The sequence below is a fragment of the Zalophus californianus genome, chromosome 11 (genome assembly GCF_009762305.2).
Source record: "Zalophus californianus isolate mZalCal1 chromosome 11, mZalCal1.pri.v2, whole genome shotgun sequence".
Taxonomy (NCBI): domain Eukaryota; kingdom Metazoa; phylum Chordata; class Mammalia; order Carnivora; family Otariidae; genus Zalophus; species Zalophus californianus.
Genome location: NC_045605.1, coordinates 15305917 through 15331874, shown reverse-complemented (window position 1 = coordinate 15331874; position 25958 = coordinate 15305917). Strand labels below are relative to the sequence as shown.

General features: G+C 54.2%; 2 protein-coding genes across 7 annotated transcripts in view; one reads left to right on the top strand and one right to left on the bottom strand.

The window, feature by feature from the left end:
- Nucleotides 1–835: 835 nt before the first annotated feature.
- Nucleotides 836–3051, bottom strand: UPK2 (uroplakin 2). Of its 3 annotated transcripts, none has more exons than XM_027577769.1 (5): nucleotides 2922–3051; nucleotides 2313–2444; nucleotides 1988–2126; nucleotides 1663–1733; nucleotides 836–1289 (listed from the first exon to the last, which is right to left on the bottom strand). In XM_027577769.1, exons 1-5 carry the CDS (start codon nucleotides 2995–2997, stop codon nucleotides 1153–1155), a joined length of 555 nt encoding a protein of 184 aa, XP_027433570.1. In that variant the 5' UTR covers nucleotides 2998–3051; the 3' UTR covers nucleotides 836–1152. The 3 variants fall into 3 exon arrangements, with proteins under 3 accessions (XP_027433570.1, XP_027433572.1, XP_027433569.1); XM_027577771.1 differs by having other exon boundaries at nucleotides 2313–2357; nucleotides 2922–3008; XM_027577768.1 differs by having other exon boundaries at nucleotides 1988–2444.
- Nucleotides 3052–24824: 21773 nt separating this feature from the next.
- The window catches only part of BCL9L (BCL9 like), a 28172-nt gene continuing 27038 nt past the window's right edge, over nucleotides 24825–25958 (top strand). For all 4 annotated transcript variants that reach the window (XM_027578849.2, XM_027578853.2, XM_027578850.2 and 1 more), the window contains exon 1: nucleotides 24825–25506. The gene's annotated coding sequence lies outside the window, so the exon portion shown is untranslated. The remainder of the gene's footprint in view (nucleotides 25507–25958) is intronic.

Below are 25958 nucleotides of genomic sequence, written 5' to 3'. Positions count from 1 at the left end.
AAAGACAGGATAGGGGAACCTAGTGAGGGGATGGCGGTCAGAGGCTTCCCTGAAGAAGTTGGGTTACCTGTGCAAATAGGAGTGGGGTGGGGATGGGGGCAGTCAAAAGAGCAAGCCAGGCATATGGAATAGTCTGTGCAAAGGCCCCGAGGCAAGAGGGAACACAGGATATTGGAGGGAACACAGTGAGAACAGAGGGGCCGTTAGGAGAAGGACCAGGGCTAGTCTTGAAGGTTGCCTTAAAGATCCTGGTGTTTCCCCTAAGAGCAATGCAAAGGTCACTGATCCTTGTAAGGGCTGTGTACCGGAAAGCGGACCACGCTTGCTCTTCTCCCTCAGTTACCAGACTCTACCACCCTTGTCCTCCCCCACCCAGGGTTCTTCCACTTCTGCTCCCTCCTCCTAGGCCCCCTTAGCCTATTCTCCACTTCCCCCACCCCCAGCCTGCTGTCCAGGGTCCCACCCTGGCGGCCCTCTTTGTCCCCAGTCAGAGCTGTACTCCTTTCCCCAGCATTTCCCTTTGCTCCGCCAACACCCCAGGACCCTCCGGCCTCCAGCCCTGCCCACAGAGCGCACCATGCGGGCGGCCTGCTGCGGGGCGGTGCAAAACCCACAGGCCAGGGGGTCTGAGAACTCTTGACTCCCGACTTCTGGTCCCATCCAGCCCCTTCCTGCCTCCTGAGAGAAGCAGCTCTGGGTTGTGGGACGGGAAGGGGACTAGAGCGCCTGCTGCCTGACGTGGAGTCTCTTCCCGCCCAGGTGGAGCCCATGGAAGGGAAACAGGGCAGATGGGGCATCAGACTTTATTGAGGGGATTTCTGTCACTGAGGGAAGAGTGAATTATTGGGGGGGCGGTGGTGATTAAAGAGGTGAAGTGGGAGGAGCGTCAGTTCTGACAGGAGTGGGCTGAGGGGCTTATAGGGAGTATTGGGAGGTGAGGCACCGGGAACCTAGGGGAGGGCAGAGGGAGGAAAGGGCTCTGGTGAGAGGGGGCAGCGAGGAGAGGTGAAGGCCCTGAGGAAGCCATGGTTGAGGCCTGGGAGCAGGCAGTCTTTTCAGGAGAGGAGGCAGGCACACAGGGCAAAGCCGTGGCCTGGGGAAATGGACAGCATCCTGGACCTCCTGGAGGCCTGCTGCCTGGCACTGGCCTCCTCACTTCTGGGCACCCAGGGCCAGGGCGATGATGAAGCCCAGAACCAGCAGGAACATGGCGACAGAGAGCAGCACTGTGATGACCACCATGCCCCCCGTCCGGGCCATTCCCAGCCCAATGGATTCCACCTTCCTTCCTGTCGGAAGAGAGAGTGGGGAGGCCTTGGTGGGCAGGAGGAGCCCTTGTCCTGACCCAAGGCTCTCTGGCTCATCCAGCTGTCCTTCGTGCATTTATTCATCCAACCAATCAACTGATCCACACATCCGTTGCGTAAACATTTATGAAGCGTCTCCTGTGTTGGTCACTGAGGACACAGAAATTAATTGGACACAATTCCTACCCACATGGAAGCTTTAGTTTATGAGATGAGTCAACAGGCAGTCAAAAGGCCAAGGGCTCAGGGCTAGGATACGAGTACGCAAAGAAGCTAAGGGAGCCCAGGGAGGAGTAGCGGGGGGGGAGGGGGTGGAAAGGCCAGGGAAGATCTGGGGGGGCATTGATTTACTTACGAGGAAGTGTGGACATTGGGATCTCTCTACTGGACTCAGTGGATGTCCCCTTCGTCACTAGGTAGGAGATGCTTTCGTGGTGGGATTTGGGAGAGAGAGGAGAGACTCCTCAGTGATTATCTGGGACTTGGGGAAAGAGGGAGGGAGCCCAGTCCTCCCCCTTCATAGCTGTGCCCTCCTCCAGCAGAGGCCCGTTCTTGACCCCTTCACCTGTACCCTCGCTTTCTTACCCCAAGCTGACCAGCTCCCTCCCCACCAGCAAATGTCAGGACCCATCTTCTCTCCCTGCACACCCTCCAACAGGTGGCCTGAATCTGGTACCTACTAGTATTTGGTTCCTGGCAAGAGGGCTGTCACCTGGTACGCACTGAGCCGGGTGACCGTGAAGCCGGCCCCACTGTCCACCACACTCACCAGCTCCCTGCGCCCACGGCACGGAGGCACCACGAAGCTAGATTTCACCACTGGGCGGGAAATTGGGGGTGAAGTCAGGGGTGTTTTCTGGGGGCCCCAAGGAGAAAGGGCAGCAGAATATGGGTGGCCAAGGAGAAGGGTTGATAGGAAGGCGGGAGCAGGGGAAGGGGTGCAGGTGGTGTCCTGGGTAGGGGTCTCTGGGGACCAGGGGGCCATCTTGGGAGGGAGTAGCAAACCTTGGCTGTCATTGGCTCTCCGGACCATCAGTGTGGCATTGCCCCCTGTGAGGTGACAGGGGGGCAAGGCAACAAGCAGACTCTCTGTTAACGCCGGAGACAGCAGACCAGAGACGCTTGAGATGTTGAAGTCTGCTGGGGGGCCAAGAGGGAGTTCCGGGTGGGGGCAACCAATCCCCTTCCCAACCATCAGATCTGGCCCTGGCCCCTGGGGGCCGTTTCTGAGGATGAAGCTGCTTCCCCGGCCGCTCTACCTCGGGTTGGCAGGACACAGGCCTTTGCTTGTCTTACCACCAGGTGGCAGCCTTGGGCTGCAGAAGCTGGGCTGTCCACCAAGCGGTCAGACTCTGGGTGCCAGTAGGGGTTACCAGCGACCGACCTTACCCCAATTCCTAGCCTGGGCCCTTCCCCACACCTCTCTGCCTTCCGGGTTTGGAAGAGGACCAGGAGTGTGCCCTGGGCTCAGTGACTGATGCGTGGTCACTGCCATCACCAGACCCCCAAACCCAACTGGCCAGACCAGCTCCTCTTTGAGGGCCTTGGAGGGCACAGCACCTCCTGCGTGGGCCTCAGAGTCCCTACCCCCACCCCAGCAGAGATGGCAGAGACCTGAAGCCCCCAGGGCCAGGACAGTCAGCAGAATCAGGATCGAGGGCAAGGTCCGGACGGGCAGCAGGGATGCCATAGCTGGGCTGGGAGCTGGAACGGGTGCTGGCAGGCTGTGGCCTCTGGAGGCAAGTGAGGCCAGGCCCCTGGGGTGGCTGATTTTGTCTTGGGGTGGGAGTGGCTGGAGGGGAATCCTGTCCAACCTGCCCTTGGGGCCCTACAGCCTCAGGGCAGGCCCCCCAGACAGGTTTTTCAGGCCGGGGGACTGGCTCTCAGGCCAGAAGTGGGGATGCCCTGGCTGGATCGTGATGGCTTAGTCAGCTGCAGAGGGGCAGGGTAACTAAGGTGGGGGTGGAAATCACCCCTTCCCCTGGCACTCCCACATGTTAGGGCCTGAGTATTCCTGCCTGCACGTGCATCGGGAGTGTGGCCTGTTGAGGACTGCTCCCCACAGATGGTGGGAATCTTCCAGAAGGGTAGCAAGTTCTGAGACTGTCCTAGTGTGCAAGAAGAGGAGAGGAACGCCAAGGGGCTCCAGATAGGGCCTTGGCTGGGCAAGGATGGAAGGGAAACTGAGGCTGGTAGTAGGGAATGGGGGCAGCAGAGCCAAGGGTTCCAGTTCACTTTGTCCAGTGAGGCTCAGACAGTGCTGCTCTGGGAGAGGCAGGGGGCTGTTGGCGCCAGGGAGCGTGTGGGAGTCAGATTCCTCTGGAGAGGGGCAAAGGGATGCTAGGGAAGCCTTTCAGAGAGACCGGAGAGGTGGGCACCAGCCCAGTCCAGCAGGGATGGGCAGCCAGCCTTGATCAGCAACCATTGTTGAACTGATTGAGAACGGAGGAGAGAGAGACCTGGTAGGAGAAAATAAAAAGAGACACAACCCCTCTGACTGCATCCCCCACCCCTGTGCTCAATCAGACAGAAGTGAGGGACGAGTTTTTGTGGAAAGCGAGGAGTGATGAGGAGAAAGCACCCACTCTGGGCACAGGGCATGTGCTAACATACCTATCCTTACGGCCATCATGGCCTGTCCACAACACCGGCTCCCTTTTGTAGATGTGGGAACAGCCTCCGAGGGAGACTGCTCGGAGAGGCCAAGAGCTGCACAGAGAGCCCTGATGGATGTCACTGCGCCCTGAACCCTTCTATCTTCCCCGGTCCCAGAGAAGGGCCAGGGTCCTGTAAGGAAGGGGGGGCGTGTTCTTACCCCCCCTGGTGAGAGGGGGAGTTCAAAGCTGGAGTGCAAGCATGGGGTGACGGTGAAGATAGAACTCACGGACCCAAACAGGGGTCGGAGGGCCTTAGACCAGCGCTTGTCCACATTTACTGTGCCTCTGAATCACTAAGGATCTTGCTGAGAGGCAGTTTCTGATTCAGTGGGTCTGAGGTGAAGCCTGAAAGTCTACATTTCTATCGAGCTTCCAGGTAACATTGACTGATGCTAGTCTGAGAGGCCCAGACTTTGAATTGCCGCATGCTCTGTGCTGCACCCAGGACACACACACACACACACACACACACACGCGCGCGCGCGCGCGCACACGCACTCTGGGTCCTCTTTGGTGGAGATCAGGGGCAGGTGTTTTTTCCCCAGTTTCCCAGGACAGGCTGCCTTGGGGTGAAGAATTGAATTCTGTTTTTCCTATGCCTTGGTTTTTGTCCCCTTTCTGGTGGGATCCTACCATCATTCTACAAACTGAAAGAGGACCGTTTGCACATTGAGGAGAACTTTGGAGAGAGGGAACACACTAGGTGCTGGCATCCTGGGGGTGAGGAGATCTTCCTGGTGCTCCTCAAATCCCACCACTAACCTGGCAGGACGAGTACGCTTGGGCTTGGGAGGTATCTCTTCCCATTTCAGTCACAAACCAGGGAGCAGAAAGAAGAGGCTGGGTTTATTGCGGGCTGGGCTGTGTTGGGTCCACGCCTCAGCACACATCCCATCTGAAATTATGAGTGGGACAGAGTAGGGTAGGGATAACAGGGCCCTGTGCCTTTAAGCCCTCCCTTTTCCCTCCAGCCCCCCTTCCCCACCCCGGCCCTCCCCAGGTTTCTGGAGGAACTGAGAGTTGCGTCTTCTCCCTGCCCTGCCGAGCTGCTCACTGGCTGCTCGGGAGGCTGTGCTTTGCGGTCTCCATGGAAACCATTAGTTGCTAAGCAACTGGAGCATCATCTGTGCTGAGCTCTCGCATCTAATTATCCCATCACAGCGGCGAGGAGGGTTTGGGGAGCTGCGAGGAGGGGGAGGCCAAGCGCAGAGGCAAGAGGATAACTCTTTTAGCAGAGCAGATTCATTGACACGCTGAAGTCATTTAAAGCCACAGCACCCTGTGCCTCTGGAGGATGTCCTCGCGGCTTGGAGTAAAGGAACCAGGGCCACAAATGCCTGGAGTCGCTCTCTTGGACCCACACTTTCTAAGCTGTCTCCCCCGCAGAGTCTTGATTCTAAATTCACTCAAGTTTCCTCTTCTGCCCCCTTCCTTCCCCGTCCCATTCCCACGTCAACAAACATTTATGAAGCCCCCGATCTGTGCTAGGAACAGGTCTACAGAGGCAAAGTAAGTTTCTGCCTCCAGGGAGTTCTTAATCTCTCTATTCTGCCTGGACTAAAAGATTAGCTCCTAAAACCGACCTACTCTTTCTGAACTATAGTACTTTGTATTTGTTCCTGAACTGTGGTAGTTTTGTAGCCGGAGGCTCTCAGGTCAGAACCCAGGTGTATCTGGTATACCAGTGGTTCTTGTTCCATAATGCAGCTCTTCTGCTTGCCAGTCAGTTAGAAACATGTCCACTGGGGCACCTGGGTGGCTCAGTCAGCTAAGCGTCTGCCTTCGGCTCAGGTCACGATCCCAGGGTCCTGGGATCAAGCCCTGCGTTGGGCTCCCTGCTCAGCGGGGAATTTGCTTCTTCCTCTCCCTCTACCCCTCCCCCTCACTCATTTTCTCTCTCTCTGTAACTCAAAATAAATAAATACAATCTTAAAAAAGAAAAGAACCATGTCCACTTGACTCCACGGGCACGTGAGCCTCTGATGGGGACTATTGTCCTCCTGTTGATAAACAATACCATCTGACTTTAGGTGAGTCATTTTGAACCTCAGTTTTCTCACCTATAAAATGGGAAGACTTGTTCCTTTTCAGTCATCTAGTGAGATGTGATAGGTGTCGAAATGCTTTAAAATAAAGGGGTGGAAGGAATGCTGGAGATCATTGTCATAATTAACAGGAGCAGACTGGGGAAACCCTGGGGACTTGAACCAAGAAGTAAGATGCAGGGCTCACCAAATATTGGTCTGATGGGAAATGGCAGAGCCTCCATCCTTGAGAAGTGAGGAAAAGGCAGAGAGAAAAAAAATCTGTGTCATGTAGGGTTGGAAGAAACCTGGATGCTCCTTTATTTTTTTCTAATTCTCCCTCTGATGCAACCACTTACCCCAAATCTTCCGGCTTTGTGGCCTTGGCCCTGTTACCTACTTGAGTATTCTGAGCTGCAGTTTCCTCTTCTGTAGAAAGGGTATAAAATCTGTCTCACTGAGATATGATGACCATCACTCAAGCTAATTTATTTAAGAGTGCATAGCACGATATCTGGTTCAATAAATATTAATTTAAGTAATTCATCTTATCCTCTCCTTTAACCCTTACTACAGATGAAAACTAGAGGCTCAGAGCAAATAGCTCAGAGGTCACAGAGCTAGTAGCTAATGAGGTGGGATAGAAATTAGAATTTGGGGGCACTTGCCTGGCTTAGGTAGTAGAGCATGCAACTCTTGATCTCAGGGTCATGAGTTTAAGCCTCACATTGTGTGTGGAGCCTACTTAAAATAAATAAAGTTATTAATTTAAAAAAACCAGAAATCAAGGGCTCAGTCAGTTAGGTGTCTGCCTGGCTCAGGTCATGGTCTCAGGGTCGCAGACTGAGCCTCGCATTGGGCTCCCTGCTGAGCAGGAAGTCTGCTTCTTCCTCTCCCTCTGTCCCACCCCTTGTGCTCTCTCTCAAATAAATAAATAAAACCTTAAAAAACAAAACAAAACAAAAACCAGAGATCAGAATTCGGTTTCCCAACTCTGTCATTGATACAGAGGGCAATGGTTGGGCAGGAAAGGTAGTCTGTGGGGGAAGTGACAAGATGTGGGCCAGCTGTAACTTGTATGCCAAGCATGCCACCGGGGCCCCAGGCACACAGAAATTGCCTGCCTACTCGTGTTTCCATTCAGTAGACATTTGTTGAACAACTCCTCTGCAGTGGGTGCCATGATAGATGAGATACGGAGAGGACAAGAAACCACTCCCGCTATCAAGTTGCTGAGTTTTGGAGAATGAACCAGTTGAAATAATCAGAAGGGGATATTCCAAAAAGGGAACAGCATATGAAAAGGCTCAGAGAAGTGAATTATCCTGACACCTTCTGGGAACTGGGAACAAATACATCTTGGCTAGAAAGAGGCATGCAAAGATGAGCAGGGCAAGACCTCCAGCCCTGAGCTGGGTCACCAGTGGCTGTGTATCCTATGCTAAGGAGCTTAATTTTTACTCTGAAGAAAACAGAGAGCCTTTGAAGAGTTTTAATTGTGGAAAGAACATTTTGGAAACAGTGTGGGAAGGGATTGGCAGAGGGTAACGGATTGGCACCTTGGGTCAGGGTTAGTCTGTGTGGCCAGTAGAACCCAGCAGAAGCAATGGTCACTCCTGAGGCTAGATCGGAGAAGGACTTACACCTTCATCTTTGCTCTCTCCTGGATAGCTCACTCTGGAGGACGTGGGAGCACCACAACGGGGAGGTCCATGTGGCCAAGGATTGAGGCCTCCTGCCCACATCCAGAATGGAACTGAGGCTTCCAGACAATAGCCGTGAGAATGAGCAAGCCTGGAAGCAGATCCTCCAGCCCCAGTTGAGCCTTCAGATGACTGGGGCCCAGGCCGACATCTTTTACTGCGACTGCACAAAATACTCAGAGCCAGAACTGCCCAGCTAAGTCTCTTCCAGATTCCTGATTCTCAGAATAGTATTTGTTTTTACAAGCCGCTGATAGACAACTCATACAGATATCTTGGGAAATTGGACATTTTCACAGTTGGGTGTGTGAGTCTGGGGCACAGAACAGAGGGGTGGGATAAAGAGAGAGAAGGCGGGCAATGGTTAAAATTGTGATGTGGGGAACAGTCCTTGGAGATATTAGGACACACAGCCTCTGAAGGACAGACAGACAGAGGGGAGCTGATGAAGGAGGAATGGGAATGAGGAGGAAAACCACAAGGGAGCAGATGGGGAATTTCAAAAAGGAGGTGTCGAATGTATGAAGGTCAGAATTGAAAGTAAGGACTGAGAAATGTTCACTGGGCTTGGCACCTCGGGGGTCACACATCTTTAGGAGCAGCTTCCTACAGGCGAGGAAGGCAGATGCGGGAGTCCAGAGATGACTGGCTGGGGAGGAAGTGGGGATAGAACCATGCAGGCTGCTCCTTGAAGAAGCTTGGCTGGGAAGGGAAGGAGACAGGGAACTGGAGGGGAATTTGGGGGAACTCACCTGCTGTGGTTTGGTTTGGTTTTGTTTTGGGTTTTTTTTTTAAGGTTTTATTTATTTCTTTGACAGAGAGAGACACAGTGAGAGAACGAGCACAAGCAGGGTGAGTGGGAGAGGGAGAAGCAGGCCTCCCGCCGAGCAGGGAGTCCGATGTGGGGCTCGATCCCAGGACCCTGGGATCATGACCTGAGCCGAAGGCAGACGCTTAACGACTGAGCCACCCAGGCACCCCAGTGTGGTTCTTTTTTTAAGATTTATTTATTTATTTGAGAGAGAGAGAGAGAGAGAGAGAGAGCATGAGTGGGAGGGGCAGAGGGAAAGGGAGAGAGAGAATCTCAAGCAGACTGCACTGAGCACAGAGCTGGACACGGGGCTCGATCCCACAATCCTGACATCCTGAGATCATGACATAAGCAGAAACCAGAAACCAAGAGTCGGGATGCTGAACTGACGGGGTCACCCAGATGCCCCACCTGTTGTGTTTTTAAAGGTAAAGATGCAGGAGAGGGAGGGTTGTGACTGATGTAGAGGCTTCTGGAAGAGGGGAAAAAGTGGGGTTCAGATCAGAGGTGGAGGCATCAGCCTTTAGCCATAGGAATGACTCTCTCTCTTTCTCTCTCAGCAGAGAGAAAAGATTGGGCAACAATGCAGAGTAATTGTGGGGAGAGGGTCGGGGAGAAAGTCAGGGGGAAGGAAGAAGCAAATTAAGGGAGCTCCTTCCTGATGGCCTCCACTTTCTCTGGGAAGTAGGAAACTCAGTGGGGAGAAGGGTTTGGGGTCTGAGGAAGGGGGAGAGTTTGAGTAGCTATTTGTGGGGAGAGGAGGACATGCTACCAAGGGCCTTGAAGAAGGCTGTCTGGTGGTGGCGGCCCAGCTGAGCTTGGGGACCGCTCATCTTCAGGGGCGCTGGCTGCATTAGTCAGGGTTCTCTGGAGAAACAGAGCAGACAGGATGTGTATATAGAGAGAGGTTTATTTTAAGGCATTGGCTCATGTGATTGTGGAGGCTTAGCAAATCCACAATCTGAAGGGGGAGGCAGGCAGGCTGGAGACCCAGGAAAGAGTTGCAGTTGGAGTCCAAAGGTGGTCTGTTGGCTGAATTCCTTCTTTCTGTGGGAGGCCAGAGGGGAGGTCAGTCTTTGTTCTTTAGGGCCTTCGACTGATTGGATGAGGCTCACCACACCATGGGGTAATCTGCCTTACCCAAAGTTCACTGATTTAAATGTTCACCTCATCCAAAAACCATCTTCACAGAGTCATCTAGAATGATGTTTGAGAAAATATCCGAGCACCCTGGCCCAGTCAAGCTGACACATAAAATTAACCATCACACTGACCTTGACATTTTAGGAGCTTTTCAAATTACACAACAGCTTGAGTGCAGAAATGATAAAACTGTCAGGTTGGACTGACTCAGGGTTCAGGTCTCCAAGGCATAGGAAGCGCAGGGTGTTGGCAAGAGTGAAGGCCTAGAGACTAAGATGTGGGCTAGTTATGAGAAGGGGTGATGAATGTGACCAGAAGGAGCACTGAGGAGTGAGGTCAAGGTTGAATAAAGATGTGAGAAGAGAGGGGGAGCAGGGGAGCGTGGATGGGGACGGGACAGAGAGTGACGGCCATCCAGGTGGCTGCTGGGGAAAGAAAGCCAAGGTCCTCACTGCAGCTGGACGGAGCACGAAGTTGCGAGGCCAAGGGGTGCTGCAGACCCTCGTGTCTCCGGGAGCCAGGCAGATAACAAAAGCAGTAAAACAAGGTGAGTGAAACTGGGGCCAACCGGAGACTGTATAGCAGCAGGAGCTCCGGCTCAAGGGGAAGCGCTGCCCTGCTGAAAGGGGGGCCTAGGGCGGCTGTGCCTCCTCTTTTTTTTTTTTTTTCAAGAGAGGCCAGACATCTGAATTTGTAGGTAAGGTGCCCTTATTTTCAAATTCTAAACTAATATATATTATAAAATGCACTTTGTGAGCCAAACGATAAACATCTTTAAGGCCAGCTTCACCCCTGGGGGCCGCAGATCGTGTCATCTGGAACCGGGTGATAGAACAGGAGTGGGTGGGGGCGCCTGGGTGGCTCAGTTGGTTAAGCGTCTGCCTTCGGCTCAGGTCATGATCCCAGGGTCCTGGGTTCGAGCCCTGCATCAGGTTCCCTGCTCAGCGGGGAGTCTGCTTCTCCCTCTTCCCCTGCTCATGCTCTCTCTCGCTCTCTCTCTCTCTCAAATAAATAAATAAAATCTTAAAAAAAAAAAGAACAGGAGTAGGTGTTTTGCTGGTGAGCAAGGGGGAAGACTATTTGAGGTTGAGGGGATAGAGGCTGGAGGGTTTGTGGAAGCAGGCAGGGGTTCAGTGTCAGCAGGGGCCAGAGCGCTGGCAAGGAGGGCTTGTGATGGAAGGGGAGAGAGAGGCGGAGCAGATGCAAAGAAACAAAAGTCCTGGAAAGGCCCGGCCCGCCATGTTTAGAGCCAGTGAGGAGCCTCTGACAGGGTCAAAGCAGGGAAGTGGCAAAATTCAGTTTGGTTGGAGAAAGATGATTGTAGGAGAAGGTGGAGGCTTGATTGTGGGGTAATTAAGCCACTCCTTAGACCTGAAGGAGAGCTAATCCTTCCAAGAAATAATGGTGGCCGAATTAACATGAATTAATTTATTCAATAAATGTTTATTAAATGCCTTTGCACCAGTCACTGTGCTAAGTACCAGGCATTCAGAGGTGAACAAGTTTGCTCTCCCAGAAATTATGGTATAATGGGAAATACTGGAGTCCACTCTACCACACTGCAGCAGGATTTTAGTAGAAAAAGTCATGCTAACAGTTATTATTTGTTGAGTGTTTACCACATGTCAGGCGCTGCACTAAGTCTTTCATTTATTTTCTTGCTTAATCCTCATAGCAACCTGGGGGGGGTACTGTTATTATCCTCATTGTATTAATGAGGAAACTAAGGTCAGAGACATTAAATGACTTGCCAAAGAGGCTCCTCATGGAAGGGGCAACTTCCATGGGCTTGGGCAGTCCTGGAGGGCCTCCTGGAGGAAGTGGTAAATAAGTGAAGCTCTGAAAGTTGGGTAGGAGTTCACAGGGTGAAGGTGAGGGAGGGAAGGGGGAGAGGGGAGATTGTTCTAGGCTGAGAGAGCTGCAAAACCTCATTAAAGGACTGGAGGTTTAGAGTGGAATTTGGGGAAGTCATTGGAGAAGTAGCCAGGACCAGATGAAGAGCTTTGTAAGCCCCTTTAAAGAATTTTGTTTTTTTTTTTTTAAAGAATTTCAATTTTTATCCTAAGGATAAAAAGAAGCAGTTGAAGGGTTTTAAACTGGAGAGTGTCATGATTAAATTTGTATCTTAAAAAGATGATTTTTGCTGCAGTGTAGAGATTGTGTTGGATGAATAGCTGGGAGATATTTTAGATGTCTCTTGACACACTGCTGAGATAAGATTCTGGGAAAAAAATGACCAAAGAGGGAATTTTCGGGTGATGGTTTGATGGGAGGGCTATGGGGCCGGGTAGGGAGCAGAGTGAAGGATGCCTCCCAGGCGCTGGCTTGGACAGCTGGGCAGATGGCGGCACTGTCACCAGCTGGAGTGCTGGGGGGAGGGGTGGAGGCTTGGAAGGAGATTTGTGGGGAGGGGTTGGAGAGCTGTCACTTTTGAACTCGCTGAAATGAAGTGCCTGAAGGACACCCAGGTGGAGGTGTGTGGAAGGTAGTTGGATGCATGGTCTGGAGCTCAGGAAGGCTGTGGGCACAGGTGTGACAGCTTCGGCCTCGGGGAGGAGCGCCAGCCCGTGAGAAGACAAGAGCAAGGACAGAGCCTGGGGAATACCATCATGGTCAAAGGGAAAGAGGAGACTGTAAAAGAGACTGAGAAGCTTCCCTCAAAGGAAAAAGAGAAGAGCCAGGAGGGCGTGGTATCCCAGGTACCAGAAGAAGAATGCTTCCAGGAGCCATGCTCCACAGCAAACTGGTTCACAGGAATGGGAGAGATTTGAAATGTGCTCCTTGGCTTTGGCAAGTAGGAGTCATGGAGATTGCCTCCCTCTGGAAGTGAAGGTGTGGGAATGAGGGCAACTGGGCTGGGCACAAGGGTGCTGAAGGACTGATGGCCTGGGTGGAGCTGGGTCTGGGATTCCTGTGAAGGGCTGAGAAGCCAACAAAACAGCCTAGGGAGGGCAGGTGTGAAGGGGGAGGGTAGGAAGAGTCTTCTTCCCCCACTCCCCCCACCCCCACAGTTCCTTACCCTCTTGTACCTCAGGCTGGGTGCCTGCCCTTCCGAGTTGTCTGTAGGAACATATGGTGCGCACAGGGAAGGAGGTCAGGAGGGGCTTCCTGGGGTATTGGTGGAGTATGGAGAAGGGGTGAACTGAAGCAGAAGTGAGCTGGTCTGGCGCAGCCTTCCCTTCAGGCCTGAGGAGGAAGGAGCTCTATCTCCTCCTCCCCCTCTACAGGGGTGAGGCAGGGACCTGAGAGCTCAAGCCCAGCGAACAGGGGACCCAACAGAATTGTGCCCTGTAGCCCCTCTTGGGGTCCAGCCATTGCTGACCTCCCTCCACTTCCGGGTTAGCCAGTTCCCCAGAGAGAACAGGGAGGTGTTTCAAGGTGGCTGCTAGGAGGAAAAGCAACGCGTAGGGGAAGGGGCCCGAATCCTTCGGAATCCCACCCCACCCTCTGGCAGGGAGGGGTGGTCTTGGCATAGCTACCCCAGGTCGCAGCCCCCAACTCTGCCTTCTCCCGGCTCCTCAGGCCCTGTTTGATATGCACATCAGATCCGGTGCCCTTTACAAAACTGTTATTTGTTCAGAAGCCCGAGGGAGGGGGAGGGAGACCGCGGTCCCCCCCCCCACACACAGCCACTCCCACTTGCAGGGACCTGCCCCTAGTCACACTCGCTCAGCAGCTCAGAGGCCGCAAGCCTGAGTGCTCCCCACTCGGCCTTGCTGGAAGTTTCTCCTCAGCTCTGCCGGAAACGCCTGCCTCAGAGCTTCCCCTCACCCCCACCAGCCTCTCCCCCTCAGCCCTTCCTCCCCGCTCCCCTAGCCCTGAGCTCGGCGCTCCCCTGCGCCTCCCACTCCGCCGGGAGCCCCGCGGGCTGCTGAGGCTGCAGCGCATTTGCCTCATGGGTCCGCAGCCCTCTATCTCCAAGAACTGAACTGGTCCTCCGCCGCCCCCCGCCCCGCACCTCCCATCCTGCCCATCCTGTCCTAAGGGTGCTGGGACCGCTGGGGGTGGGAAGCGGGCGGTGGAAGGTAGCAGAATGGGGTGGTGTGTGGGGGGACACGGAGGGCAGTGAATGGCTTTGAAGCAGATGAGCCAGGACTACACACCCCAACTCGGGCTGCTGCTTTCCAGCTTGGGACCCTGATCCCAGTTTCCCGTCTGTCGATGGAGGTGGTACCCCTCCTCAAGGGGCTGCGGTGGGGCCTGAGGTGCCCAGCACAGTGTCTGACACACAGTAGGTTCTTACAACAAGGCCCCTCTCCTCTCTTCATGGGGGTGGGGGGCGGGCTCTGAGAAAGAGGTAGGAGGACAGAAACTGGGTTGGACGGAGGGAGAGAGCTGTCCGGGAGCCAGTGAGGCACGCTGGGGGTGGGGTACAGATCTGTTCTGTGTCAGCCCAGGGTGGAGAGGAGCGGAGAAAGTGCCAGAGCCCCAGCCCCCCCCCCCCCCCAGGCTTCTGTTCTCTCTGCACTCCTTGGCCTGGCCTTGGGGAGCCCTCTGGGAAAGGCCGTCCTCAGGCCAGGGGGAGGGCTGGGGGGGTGGGCCTGGTGTGGGGGGCACTGCCTCCGGGTCTTGAACGACCCCCTCCCCACTCCCCCAACTCATAATCCGATTTCTATTCCTACTCCCTCCTCTGGACCCGTCGCCATGGCAACAGTTTTCTCAGTTGCACTTCATCAGTTTCTCGGCAAATCTTTTTTACTGCCCCCCTCCTTCGGTCTCTCCTTTTCTCCTCCATCAGCCTGCATTTCTACATACTCATGGTGCTCACCTTGCTCTTTATCCCCCTCCCGGCTTCTCTGTTCCTCTCTGGCTCTCCAGTTGGTCCCCACCCGCTTCTGTCCAAATCTCTCTTTCTACAGCTCCCCTCCCCCCTCTCCCTTTTCAAGCCCCTGATTGTAGCAACAAGCTAGAGTGTGTTGGCTAGACAGGAACTTGTGTCCTTCTGATGTCAGGGCCGAGGAGCTGAGAGTCCTGGAGGGACAGGGTTTGGGTGAAGTGATGTCAAGGTGAACATAAGGTCGTGTTCATCTGTTCTGCCCTGACCAGGCTGCTGGGAGCGGTGGTGAGGGAAAGCCCTCTTGGGCACTTTCTCCTCCAGTCCTAAGTCAGAATGAGGGTGGCTCTGGGGTGTCCTAGAGGGTACTAGTCTTGGCTGGCTTCCCACCTCACCCTCAGAGACCGGACCCAAGGCCTCCAGCTACCCCCCCACCGGGGCGCTTCCCAAGCAAACACCTAACTCTCCCTCGGACTTCTGATCCCCACAGCTCCACTTAGACCTCTCCATCTGCTCACCAGTCAGATCCACTGGGATGTCCTACTGTCGGGCCTAGCCCTACCACACTAAATATGAACGCTTCTTCCCTAATCCATCACTCCTCTGTGTACTTCCCTGTTGCTGCCCATGTCTCCTTTCTCTGTCATTCTCCACATCATCCAAGGTGAATCAGTTCTCCTTTTGAAATATCGTCCACATCTGCTTCTAGCCCTCTAGCATTCTGTAGCTGTTGCCCTGGACCAAGCATCCAGCAAGTCAATCTGGGCCTCACTAGAGGCTCACTTCACACTTGGACTTTTTGCTCGGGTCTATCATAAATGTAGTCTCCCCTCAGAAACCAAACCTGTCCTAAACACAACTTTCTTCTCTCCTCCTTCTTTCTCCTGCTTTTTCTTCTTAATTTTTTGAGAGCCTATTAGGTATTTTTTATTTTTTTAAAGATTTTATTTATTTATTTGACAGAGAGAGAGACACAGCGAGAGAGGGAACACAAGCAGAGGGGGTGGGAGAGGGAGAAGCAGGCCTCCCGCGGAGCAGGGAGCCCGATGCGGGGCTCGATCCCAGGACCCTGGGATCATGACCTGAGCCCAAGGCAGACGCTTAACAACTGAGCCACCCAGGCGCCCCTAGAGCCTATTAGGTATGATGTTTTTCATATATATCATCTCATTTAATTGCCACAATAATCTATAGAGTAGGTATTATCCCAGTCTACAGAATAAACTGATGTCCTAAGTGGTTAAAGTAATTTGCTCAAAGTTCTACAACTAGAAAGCAACAGAGCTAGGACTCAAAATCAGATCTGTAAAGTTCCAAAGTTAGTGTTTCGTTTTATTTTTTGCTATATCAAGATGCTTCCATAAGACTCTTGTACTCAAAAACCTTCTGAGTTTTCTTATTCTTCCTTTAGGCTTTTGAGGCTCATGATGATGTGACACCATCCCATCTACAAAACCATGTATCTTCTTGCTTCTCAATGTGACACGGATTGGTATCAACCCGGAGAACATTGTGTGTTTTAGGGTTTTATCTTCATCTCTGTCCTGTTCAATATTTTTATTATTATCTTATATGAAAATACAGTATCACATTACACACATATAAGCCTGTAGAGATAGTAAACACTTTGAAGGACAAGATAAGGATCCCAAAATCATCTCCATGCATAGGATGTCAGGCCAATGTAACAAGATGAAATGATCAGCAGTCTATGTAAGACCTCAGCAATGTATAATGGACCAGACATGGCTTAGAAGCAGTACAGGTGAAGGAAAAAAAAAAAAGAAGAAGAAGAAAGAAAGAAACAATTCAGGTGAAACAGAATCACAGAATTAAGGAGTTTAGTAAGTTCAGTCCAAGTCATCAGCATAATATGGTTGCCAAAAGTAAATTCAATTTTAGGCCATATTAATAGAGATACAGTATTTGGAATAAAGGAGGGGATTGATAGTCCTGCTTTACTCTGAGTTGCCCAGGTGTCATCACGGCAGTGACTGTTTAGTGAACTGGGAATGTTTAGGCTGGAGAGGAAGAGAAGAGTCAGGAGTCATTAAAGCTCAAATATGTGAAGGGCTATCATGCGGAGGAAGAATTAGACTCACATCGTGTGACCCCAGGAGGTAGGTAGTGTGTGGACTAACAAATGGAGACCACTGGGAGACAGAGGTCAGATCAAAGGAAGGAAAAACAAATGTTCATTCACTGGGGTACCTGGCTGGCTGAGTCAGTAGAACATGTGACTCTAGGTCTCAGGGTCGTGAGTTCAAACCCCATGGTGGGCCTAGAACTTAGGTTAAATAAAACTTTAATTAACCCCCCCCCCCACAAATGTTCATAAATGGAACGGGCTGCCTTGGAGGTTTGGTAAGCTCCCCACTCCTGAAGGTGTTCAAAAAGATGGTGACACACTGCTTGCCAGGGGTGTTGACGGGGGGAGGGGGGCGGGGGGGGTTGCGGCAGAAAGATCCTGAAACAGGTAGTTGGTCTTCCTTGAGGCCCCTTCCCACCAAGATTTGTGATTCCTCCTGCTTTTGTTCTTTCTGTGCCCCTCACCAAACCCTTGTGCTCCCCTGGACCTGAGGTCAGTCTCCTCTTTCTCCACAGGGCTCCCTGAGGATGCAACCTGCACTGATTACATCAAGTCCGCATCTTTTATTTTAACTATCGCCACCTTATGAGCTCCTTGGGGGCAGGTGCCTATCCTATCTGTTACAGGATCAAAACTTACTCAGCACTGACTCTTCTCAGCCTCCCTCTGTCTCCCCTCCCCTCACCCCCAAGATAATTTTATCCTTCACCTGTTGTTGGAAATCTTGTCTTGGCTTGGTCAGTTCCAGAGCTTTTGTGATACAAAACTGGGAGAATAGCAGGAGAGAGACAAGAGGCAGGAGCCAGGCAGCTTTCTGGTGTGTTAGGGAGAATCTGGGTAACGGGTGAAAGAAAAGGGAAATAATGAAGCCTAACAGGCTAAGCCAGTCCATATGATAAGGGGATGAGAGCTGTGTGGACTACAGAGGACAGAGCTGGGTGGAGAGTGAGTCAGCCGCTGCAAGGTGTAGCAGAAGAGAAGAGGAAAGGGAATTTTAACAAGTGGTGCCGTAGGTTATGAATTGGATGATCAGGAGGTAACAACTCAACGTTGGGATTCCTTTTTGAAATGATTTTTGGTGGTGGGAAATTATTTGGGTCGCGGGATCCTGGAATGTATTCAGGTTTGCAGATCCTGCAACTTTCACGGGATCCAGCATAGTGCCAGGTTGTAGGCACCCCTATGAGGCAGGACCCAGTCCCAGCAGATGGAGCAGATGTGTTCCTGAGGCCGTGAGATTCTGCCAAAAAGATTGGAACATTAGGCTTCTTCTCTCACCTCAGAGGTATGTCTTGTAAAACCATCTCCTAACCTGGGACTTCAAGTTCCAAATGCCCTAGCCATTAGAATTGGTTACGGGTCTTGACAGATGGAGAACCTGAGCCCCAGGAAGGTCCATCAGCTTGCTCGAAGTCACAGAGCAGGTCTGAGGCCTGGTTGGGACTGGGACTACGCTGGTCTCGGGGATTTGTCCACAATCCAGGGATGCCATTTTTCCACTGGGCCAGAGAGCTACCTGCATATAAAGAGAGTCCTGATGAGAGAGAAGAGGGGGGCCTACGGGCCTGGGGCAGCTGAGCAGCCCTCCCTGTGTTCAGAGCCCTGCACGAGGCTCTGCGGGATGTCCAGATAAGGAGGCCAAGCCTGCCTTCCCAGATCTCGTGGCCTTGCAGGGAAATGAGCCAGACACAGGAAGAAGTCCAATGGAAAGTTGGAAGCGAGCACCGCAGTGGTGTGGTGGGAAGGTTCTGGACTGGGAATCAGGAGGCCTGGGCACCACTGCCAGCCATCACTCACCAGCCACCATCCTATCACCACACTGGGCCTCAGTTTCCTCACCTGTGAACAGTCTTTTTTTTTTTTTTTTTTTTAATTTATTGGGGAGGAGGGGCAGAGGGAGAGGGAGAGAGAGTCTTAAGCAGACTCTGCACTGAGCAGGGGGCTGACATGGGGCTCAATCTCAAGACCCCAAGATCATGACCTGAGCCCGAAACCAAGACCGGGAAGCTTAACCGACGGAGCCACCCAGGCGCCCCCACCTGTGAGTATTCTCTTAAAAACAAAAGCTCTCTAGTGTTCCGGATTAGAGCAAATTAATGCAGTAACTAAACGTATCCGGTGAGTGCTTGTCCCCATGCTCGCCCCTCCCAGCACAATCTCAGAAAGGCTCTTGCTGCCAGTTGATGGCAGAAATTAAAATGTTCCCAGGACTCAGAACTGCCAGGCAACGTGCACGGTGAGGGGTAGGAGGTGACACGTGGCTTTCTCTGGGCCCCTGCCTCTGGTAGCCTCTCCCAGGCTTCTGAATGCCACTCTCCCCTCCCCAAGCCCACCGCAGCTAGGCGAGGGTTTCTCTCTCAGCTAACCAAGCCTGCTCTTTAATTGTTATCTTCCTGATAAAGAGCCTGAAGATAAACTCATCCAACCCTTTTGGTTTACATTTGAAAAAACTAAGGGCCCAAGACAGGGTGTGACTAGGCCAGGGTCACATGTGACTAGGCCAAGGTCACACACTCTTGACTCTCAGGTCAGTCTTCTTTCTTTTGGGACTTGGGGGAATTTATTAGAAATGGATTGTTTGGGGGCAGGGGGGGTACCTGGCTGGCTCAGTCAGCAGAGCATATGACTCTTGACTTCAGGGTTGTGGGTTTGAGCCCCATGTTGGGTGTAGAGATTTCTTAAAAAATAAAATCCTTAAAAAACAAAAAGGAAAGAAATGGGTTGTTTGGGAAAGCAGGCTTAGAGATCCCTCCCTCCTCCCTTGTAACATCTGGTGAGTTCCCTTGCTGGGATCCTGGTCTATCTTTAGGGCTCCAGGGAGATGTACTATCTGCCTGGACAGAGTCACACCTTGGGAGGGCATAAGTCTCAGCTCAGATGTTTCTCCTGGGGTTTGCAGGAAACTTTCCAGACTCCCAAGTCCAGAATAGGGGTCTCTCTGAAGTGCTCCCCAAGGCTTCATGACACTGAATTGAGATCATTTGTTCGTTTGTCTGTCCCCACCTAGACTGCAGGCTCTGAGGAGAAGGACCACATCTGTCTTGTTCACCGACATATACCTACTGTTTTGTCCAGTGCCTGGCGCATAGTAGGGTCTCAAAAATAGTTTTTGAAAGAATAAGTAGATGGGCTTGATCAGAGGAGGATTCCAGGAGGAAAAGGCAAATGTTAAGGCAGGTGTCACAGTCTGAAAGGAGGACAGAATTGTTTCTGTTTGGGTGAACCGCCCACACTAAAAGGAAGTCTAATAATGGGAAATGGTGAGAGGCAGGGAAGTAAGGCAACTGAAAGGAAAAACAAAGACGGAAGGAAGGAAGCCTGCAAGAGCTTGGCCTTCAATAAACTGGGAGGGCTTCTGGGTTGGGGGGAGGAAGGGTCTCAGCCCTGAGCGGGAGAAAGGGAAGTGGTTGTGAGCACCTAGAATCCCTCAAGAGGGGTTCTTTTATGAGGAGAAACCCAGAGGGCAGCTTGGCTGGAGGGAGGGAAAGCTGAAGTGCAGCAGGGTAGCTGGTGGGAGCTCTGAGTCCTGGCTACAGGTTTTTGAATTTGATGTTGGGGTCTGGAGGGAATGGGCCTTCTGGGAAGGCTGGGGGCAAGAAAGAAAAAGAAGGTGAGGAGCAGCTTCCTTCAACTGACCCCCTCTGTTAGGTTGAGACCCTGGGAGGACAGGGCTAGGTCTTTCTCCGCCCCCCCCACCCCCCCACCCCCCCGGCCCGAGGTCCCTGGGCACCTGGGCCCTACAAGTAGAGTCCCTTCAGGCAAAGATCTGGAAGTGGCTGAGGCAGCCTGCTGAGTGGGGGTGACAGGGCAGGCCTTGTGGGAGCTCCCTCCTTCCACGAGCCTTCCCAGAGGATTCTCTTTACCTCCGGAACTGCTGTTCCTTCCGGAGGAGTGCTCTGTCTCCAAAGTCCTTCCACCCCTCCCCACCTGAGCAAAGCTTGCGCGCTACGCCAGATCCAGCCACCAGGGGGCAAAAAAAAAGCAGCCCTTAGGTCAGTGTCCCTCCACCTGCCCCCAACACACACCCCCCCACCCCCCCCCAACAAGGCCAAGATGGGGGGTGCCTCACCTGGCTCTCACACGGTGTCGCGTAGCCCCGTTAACCCCTTCCTGCCCAGCCTGGGTTACTTCTCCCAGGCAGTCATTCAGAGAATTGGAAGGCAAATCTGATGGTGGAGGGGCTGTTGCCCAAGAAAGGGGCTAGGGTGGAGGCAAAAATCAGGGTTTCCAGCTACTCGGGCCCCCGTCCTCGCCGGAGCTGGCGGAGGCTAGCATTCCCTGCCTCAGGTGGGGAGCCATCTCCGCAGAAAGGTGAAGGAGCCCCCTGGAGGCAAAAGAGGCAAGGGTTGTGGCCACCTGCGCGGGGCCTCACAGGGGACTCAGAGAATGCTGGGGCAGCCGCAGAAGCCAGACTTCCGGGTTCTCCGCAGCCTTCCGTCTGTCAGGGACCTTTGTAACAACTAGTGGTGGGGGGAGGGTGGCCAAAGAGTGGAGGGAGAGACACAGAGGACTGGGGTGGCGGGAGTGTAGACAATTAAGATTTGGCAGCAGAATGGGCCGGACCACGCAGCTCTCAGGTGCCGGGTTTTGCGCGTCTCTCCTCGCGTACGAGGCAGCCAGCCCTCCAGGGCTCTGACCAGCCCAAATCCCGAGGTTGCATTCCGGGCCACAAGGTGTTAAACAGTGGTGGGAGTGGGGTCCGGAGTCCCTCCCTCCTTCCCTCCCTCCCAGCGTCACCACCTCGGAGTTCACCAGGCTGGCGCGCAAGGGGTTAAGTCTGCCCGCAATCGGCAAGACTGGAGCCGGGGAGGGAGAGGAGGGGGGAGGGGGGGGGAGAGAAGAAGGGGGAAGGAGACTGCAGGGAGACAGCGCCAGGAACCCCCTCCCCAGGGACCTGGCCCCTGGGCCCCCAGCCCCAAAAGAGGCCCTGCCCTCCCCGGGGTCGTGCTCTCTTCCCCCGCCCTGCCTCCGCCCTCCAGCTTTGTGTCCCCAGGAGGGTGGGCTGCAGGATTTCCAGCCAAGCCTTGGCTGCCTGCTCAGTTTTTCCAAACCCTCCAGTCGGGGAAGGCGGGAGCCCTGTCAGGATAAGAGTCCCTCCCCCACTGCCCCCGCCGGCCCCCTCTCCCAGCCTCCTTTTTTCTGCCCCCGCACCTTTCCCAAACTTCTTTCCCTTTCCGATCCTGGCCCCTGCGCCCCCTATCCCCACCTCTATCGGTTCCCAAGTTCCAAGTTCAGGTTGGAGGGGCCAGGTGGGTCCCATACTCCTGGCGAGGCGCTGGTAAAGCCAAACTCCGCAGGCCGACACTGAGACCTGCTGGGCGCCCGCCCGACTCGCAGCCTGGCGCCCGCCCCATCCCAAGACGTGGCCCCCAGGTCCACCGGTGAAGGTGGCCCAGGGGTCTCCCGCCCCGGGATGGAGGTGGTGCTCGGGGCGCCGGCAGAGCTGGACAGCGGACTCTGGGCGGCTGGTGCCAGGTCTTTGGGGGCACGCTTCGAGGAGGGGGCAAAGTGTTCCGAGCGCTGGCACGGTTCTGTCCAGCAGATCTATTATATAATAATCACCAGCTATCAGGAAGCCAGGCAGCTGGAGTGAGTGGGGAAGCCAGGATGCCCGGATCCGCTCCTCCTCCAGGCCCAGGAAGGTGTCTTCACCGAGATGGGGGTGCGGGCGCAGCCCAGAAGTGAAATGCTGTGGGGGTCGAGGGGCAAGTGAGGGGCCCTGGGCAGTCCGAAGGCGGCCCCGAAAACCCCGCCCCCAGAACTCTGACTGACAGTGCTCTGAGCCAATGACTGAAGTCTCTGTAGGGCTCAAAGTTAACCCTTTCTTGGGTCCTTAGTTGCTTTAGGGGATTAGAGTCCCTTCCCAGGAACTGTTCTTCAGTCCTGAATCCCTCCCACCTGCATGAGGTCGGTGAGGAGTTCTAACTGGAGGATCCTTGCGTCCTAATCTCCTCGCGAAGTAATCTCAGATAATCAGCCTCCCTAGCGCCGCGCCCCCCCACCCCCCACCCCCGCCTCCAGTCCCAAACTAAATTGTATTACATGACGTGCTTGTGTGCGTACACTCTGTGGTTCCAGAGCCAGGACCGCATGGCGCTGGCACACCCACCCTGCGCCAGGAACAGGCACCCTCACACACCTATACCCGTGCCGGCACCTTCCACCAACAGTCGCTGACACACCTGTGACACTCCTCGTGACACAGTGACACACAGATACGTGGAAACACCCGGTGATTCCTCGAGTTCGCCAGTAGAGGGAGCCGCTCGATTCCAGCAGTGGCGCCAGCCCCTCTCCTCCTCTCCTCGCTCACTCCAGGGTTCCACCCAGAACTCGTGGCTGCCCGGAGCTCAACTCCGCATCCCAACCTGGAACCTACACTGGGGGAATGAGTCACAGCCCCACCCAGGGGAGCGCTCTACATGGCTGCTCCACAGGACATGCCGAATACGCTTGAACTTACTGTGTACCGCATTTAACAGACCTTTTGCAACACAGCCATCATTCAGTCCTGCAAACACTGTTTTCTGGACTTTCTGTGAACCGGGCATTGTGCCAAACAGATCATAACATGCCCATGTGGTTTGTCATGTATGTAACGCGAGACTGATCCACATAAATGGGGTGGCCCCTTCCTCCTAACAAGCATCCTGCTTGAGAAATGGCCCTTTTGCCTTGTGGCTCATATTATATCCACCCGACCCTGGAGAGAGGAGAGGAAATTAAACACTACTTCTGCAGATCAGGTACTCTCCTAGGCTCTAGGATCTTTCACACCAGAGCTCAGCTTTTCTGGGCTTCGGTTTTCCGTGGGAACACCTACCTCACGAGGTTGTGATGATCCAACCCCTAACCCAGCTTGGCGTTTGGCACAGCAGTTAGTAGGCATTTGGGGGAGTTTTGTTGATTGGATCAAAACATGATCTAGAGATAATGTGTATGAAGATGCTTTGTCAACTGATGTTAGACACACACGGGGGTTATTATGTGATCTTTTTTTAGGGTTTGTCCCTCATCTCCACCTGTGCCTCCTCAGACTTTGCCCGGTGCCCAGCTGCTGGCACTATCAACCCATCAAGTGAGGTTTTTTTTTTCCCCCCCTCCGCAAGTGAGTATTCATGGAAGATCTACTATGAACCCAGCACTTGAGTGCTGTGGGGAATATAGAGGCATAGGAAGCATAGTCTGGACCCTCAAGAATCTTTTGGGGCAACCAAACATATATACATGAAACAAAACATGTAAGTAGGTACTCTAGTGGGTGGCATAGACGTAATAGGTAGTCAGAAGAGAGTGTGGTCTATAAGGACTAGGGCTCTCTGGGGACCCAGGAGGGGCAGCGGAGAGGGCCGTGGAACCGAATATCAGGAGCAAACAGGCTTGTTAGTCTTCTTCATTTCTGAAGCAGTCTTGCTACTTGTTGGTTTCAATTTTCATTGGGAGCAGTAGGATATAGGAAAAGTGTCCTGGGATAAGGAGTCCCAAGTTCTTCTCCCGGGCTTACCACTTTCTAGCTGTGTAACCCCAAGGAGGTCCTTAACTGCTGCCAGGCTCAGTTTCCTCGCCACTGTAATGGGGCCATAACCTCTTTCTCACAGGTTTGTGGTAAACATTGAAATAACATTTGTGAAATGCTTTTAAAAAGTGCTTTACAATTTCTTCTTCATTGCACGTATCCTCTTATAGGGTCTTGGGTGTGTGTGTGTGCAGCACTTTGAGATTAGGAGTTCTTTTGAGAGTACAAAGATTTTACTTCCACATTTTCTTAGCATCCACTTTGTGCTAGGTACTGAGATGAAAAAAATTCAGTCTATGCCCTCAAGGACCTCATGGTCTACTAGAAAAGACAGATGAATAAAGAGATGCTCAGCGCATAATGAATGTGGGTGGGTACAGTGAAAAGGGGACCCAGTGTGTGTGTGTGTGTGTGTGTGTGTGTGTGTGTGTGTGTGTGTGTGTGTTGGGGGCTGAGGGGAGTCCAGGCAACTCCCACCCCTTCCAATCAGTGTAGGCTGGAGGGTAGGTTTGTGAAACCTCTCTCTAGCCTGGGATGTTGTTGGCGCGTCTCTTCCCCAGTCCTCAGGAATGGGGAGGAGAACAGGGTAGAAGCCCCCTCCCCGCCCCCCGGGCCAACCTGCCTCCCGCTAGCCGGCCGGGCGCCTTACCGAGTCAGACCACTGGGAGGCTGGGGGAGCCGGGTTGGGCGAGGAGGCGAGCGAGATGGGGGAGCTCTTATTTTGACAGGGGCCTCTCCGGGCTCTGGTATGAAGGCAGAAGGAGGCAGCCAGAGAGCCCCGATGCTTATTCAGGCTGGGGAGAGGAGCCGAGTGGAGGGGCGCGCGAGGCTCCGGCAGCGCAGGGGAGCCCGGGGAGGCGGCGGCGCGCGGCGGAGCCAGTGGCCGGACATGCCCCGGACCCGGGGCCGCTGCACCACTGCCGCCGCCCGGAGCCAGCCGGCCGGACGCCCGCACGCCTGGGTCCCCCGGCGCCGCGCCGCCCGGGGGCTGCGACCCGGACCCTCGGCGTCCGACCAACAATAAGCGCCCAGACAGCCCCCTCCCCGCCCCGCGCCCGCCGTCCCCGCGGGCCTCGGGGAAAGTGAAAGGAGGAGGCGAAGGAAGGGAGGAAGGAAGGAAGGAAGCAAGGAAGGAAGGAAGGGAGGAGGAGCAGGAGCCGGAGCCGTGAGGTTCGGGGCCGAGACCCCAGCCCTGAGCCCCGGGCCGGGCGGGTGTGCACGCTCTCCCCGCCTCTGTCCGGCGCCCACGACCATGCTCGGCGGTTGGGAGGCAGGAACCTAGGCGCCCAGCGACCCCCGGATACCCTCTCCCGGGCCGGGCTGGTATTGAGATCAAGGCGTCCAGGATCAAAAGATCACCGCCTGCCCGCCCCCCTCCGCACCTCCAACTGGCAAGCCGGAGGACCCCAATCCAGTCACCGACCCTGACCTGGTCATGGCGTCCAGCTCCGGCCTGGCGTGAGGACCCCCGACCCGCGCGAGGTGAGGGGTGGGCTGGGGCCGAGGGCGAAAGTCATGCCAGGCAGGCAGAGGCTCGAGGAGGGTGATCCAGTTTGAACTGGGGAGGGGGAACACAGTCTGATTGTCTGTTGCCCTCTGGCACGCACCCCCAGGCTGTTTAAAGGGTGGGGGACGCCCCCAGGGTTAGTGGTGGCTACTCTTGGGCCCCCAGTCAGGTTGGCAGCCCCAGAGCTCAGGGGGGAGGGCTTAGGGGCAGCCAGGGGACCCTGCCACCCTAGCGCAGAGAACAAGGCCGGCCTTGGGCCAGCTGGAGCAGCAACCCTGCCCTGGGGGCTTCTGGGAGATGTAGTCCCCCTCCCAGGCTCACCAACCTCTTGGGTCTCAGCACCCCAGCACTCCTCCCCTGGCTAATGGGAGCCTCCAGAAGGAGGTGCATTAGGCTTGGGGATTGCTGGGGTTACCCTCTGCCCCCA

Excerpts from the sequence above, each read along its gene's own strand:
- UPK2 (XM_027577768.1), bottom strand. The coding sequence starts at position 2,997 with ATGGCATCCCTGCTGCCCGTCCGGACCTTGCCCTCGATCCTGATTCTG. Across the intron at positions 2,445-2,921 it reads CCTGGCCCTGGGGGCTTCAG|ACTTCAACATCTCAAGCGTC; the intron begins GTCTCTGCCATC and ends GCCCCCCAGCAG. Across the intron at positions 1,290-1,662 it reads CCCAATGTCCACACTTCCTC|GAAGGAAGGTGGAATCCATT; the intron begins GTAAGTAAATCA and ends CTCTTCCGACAG.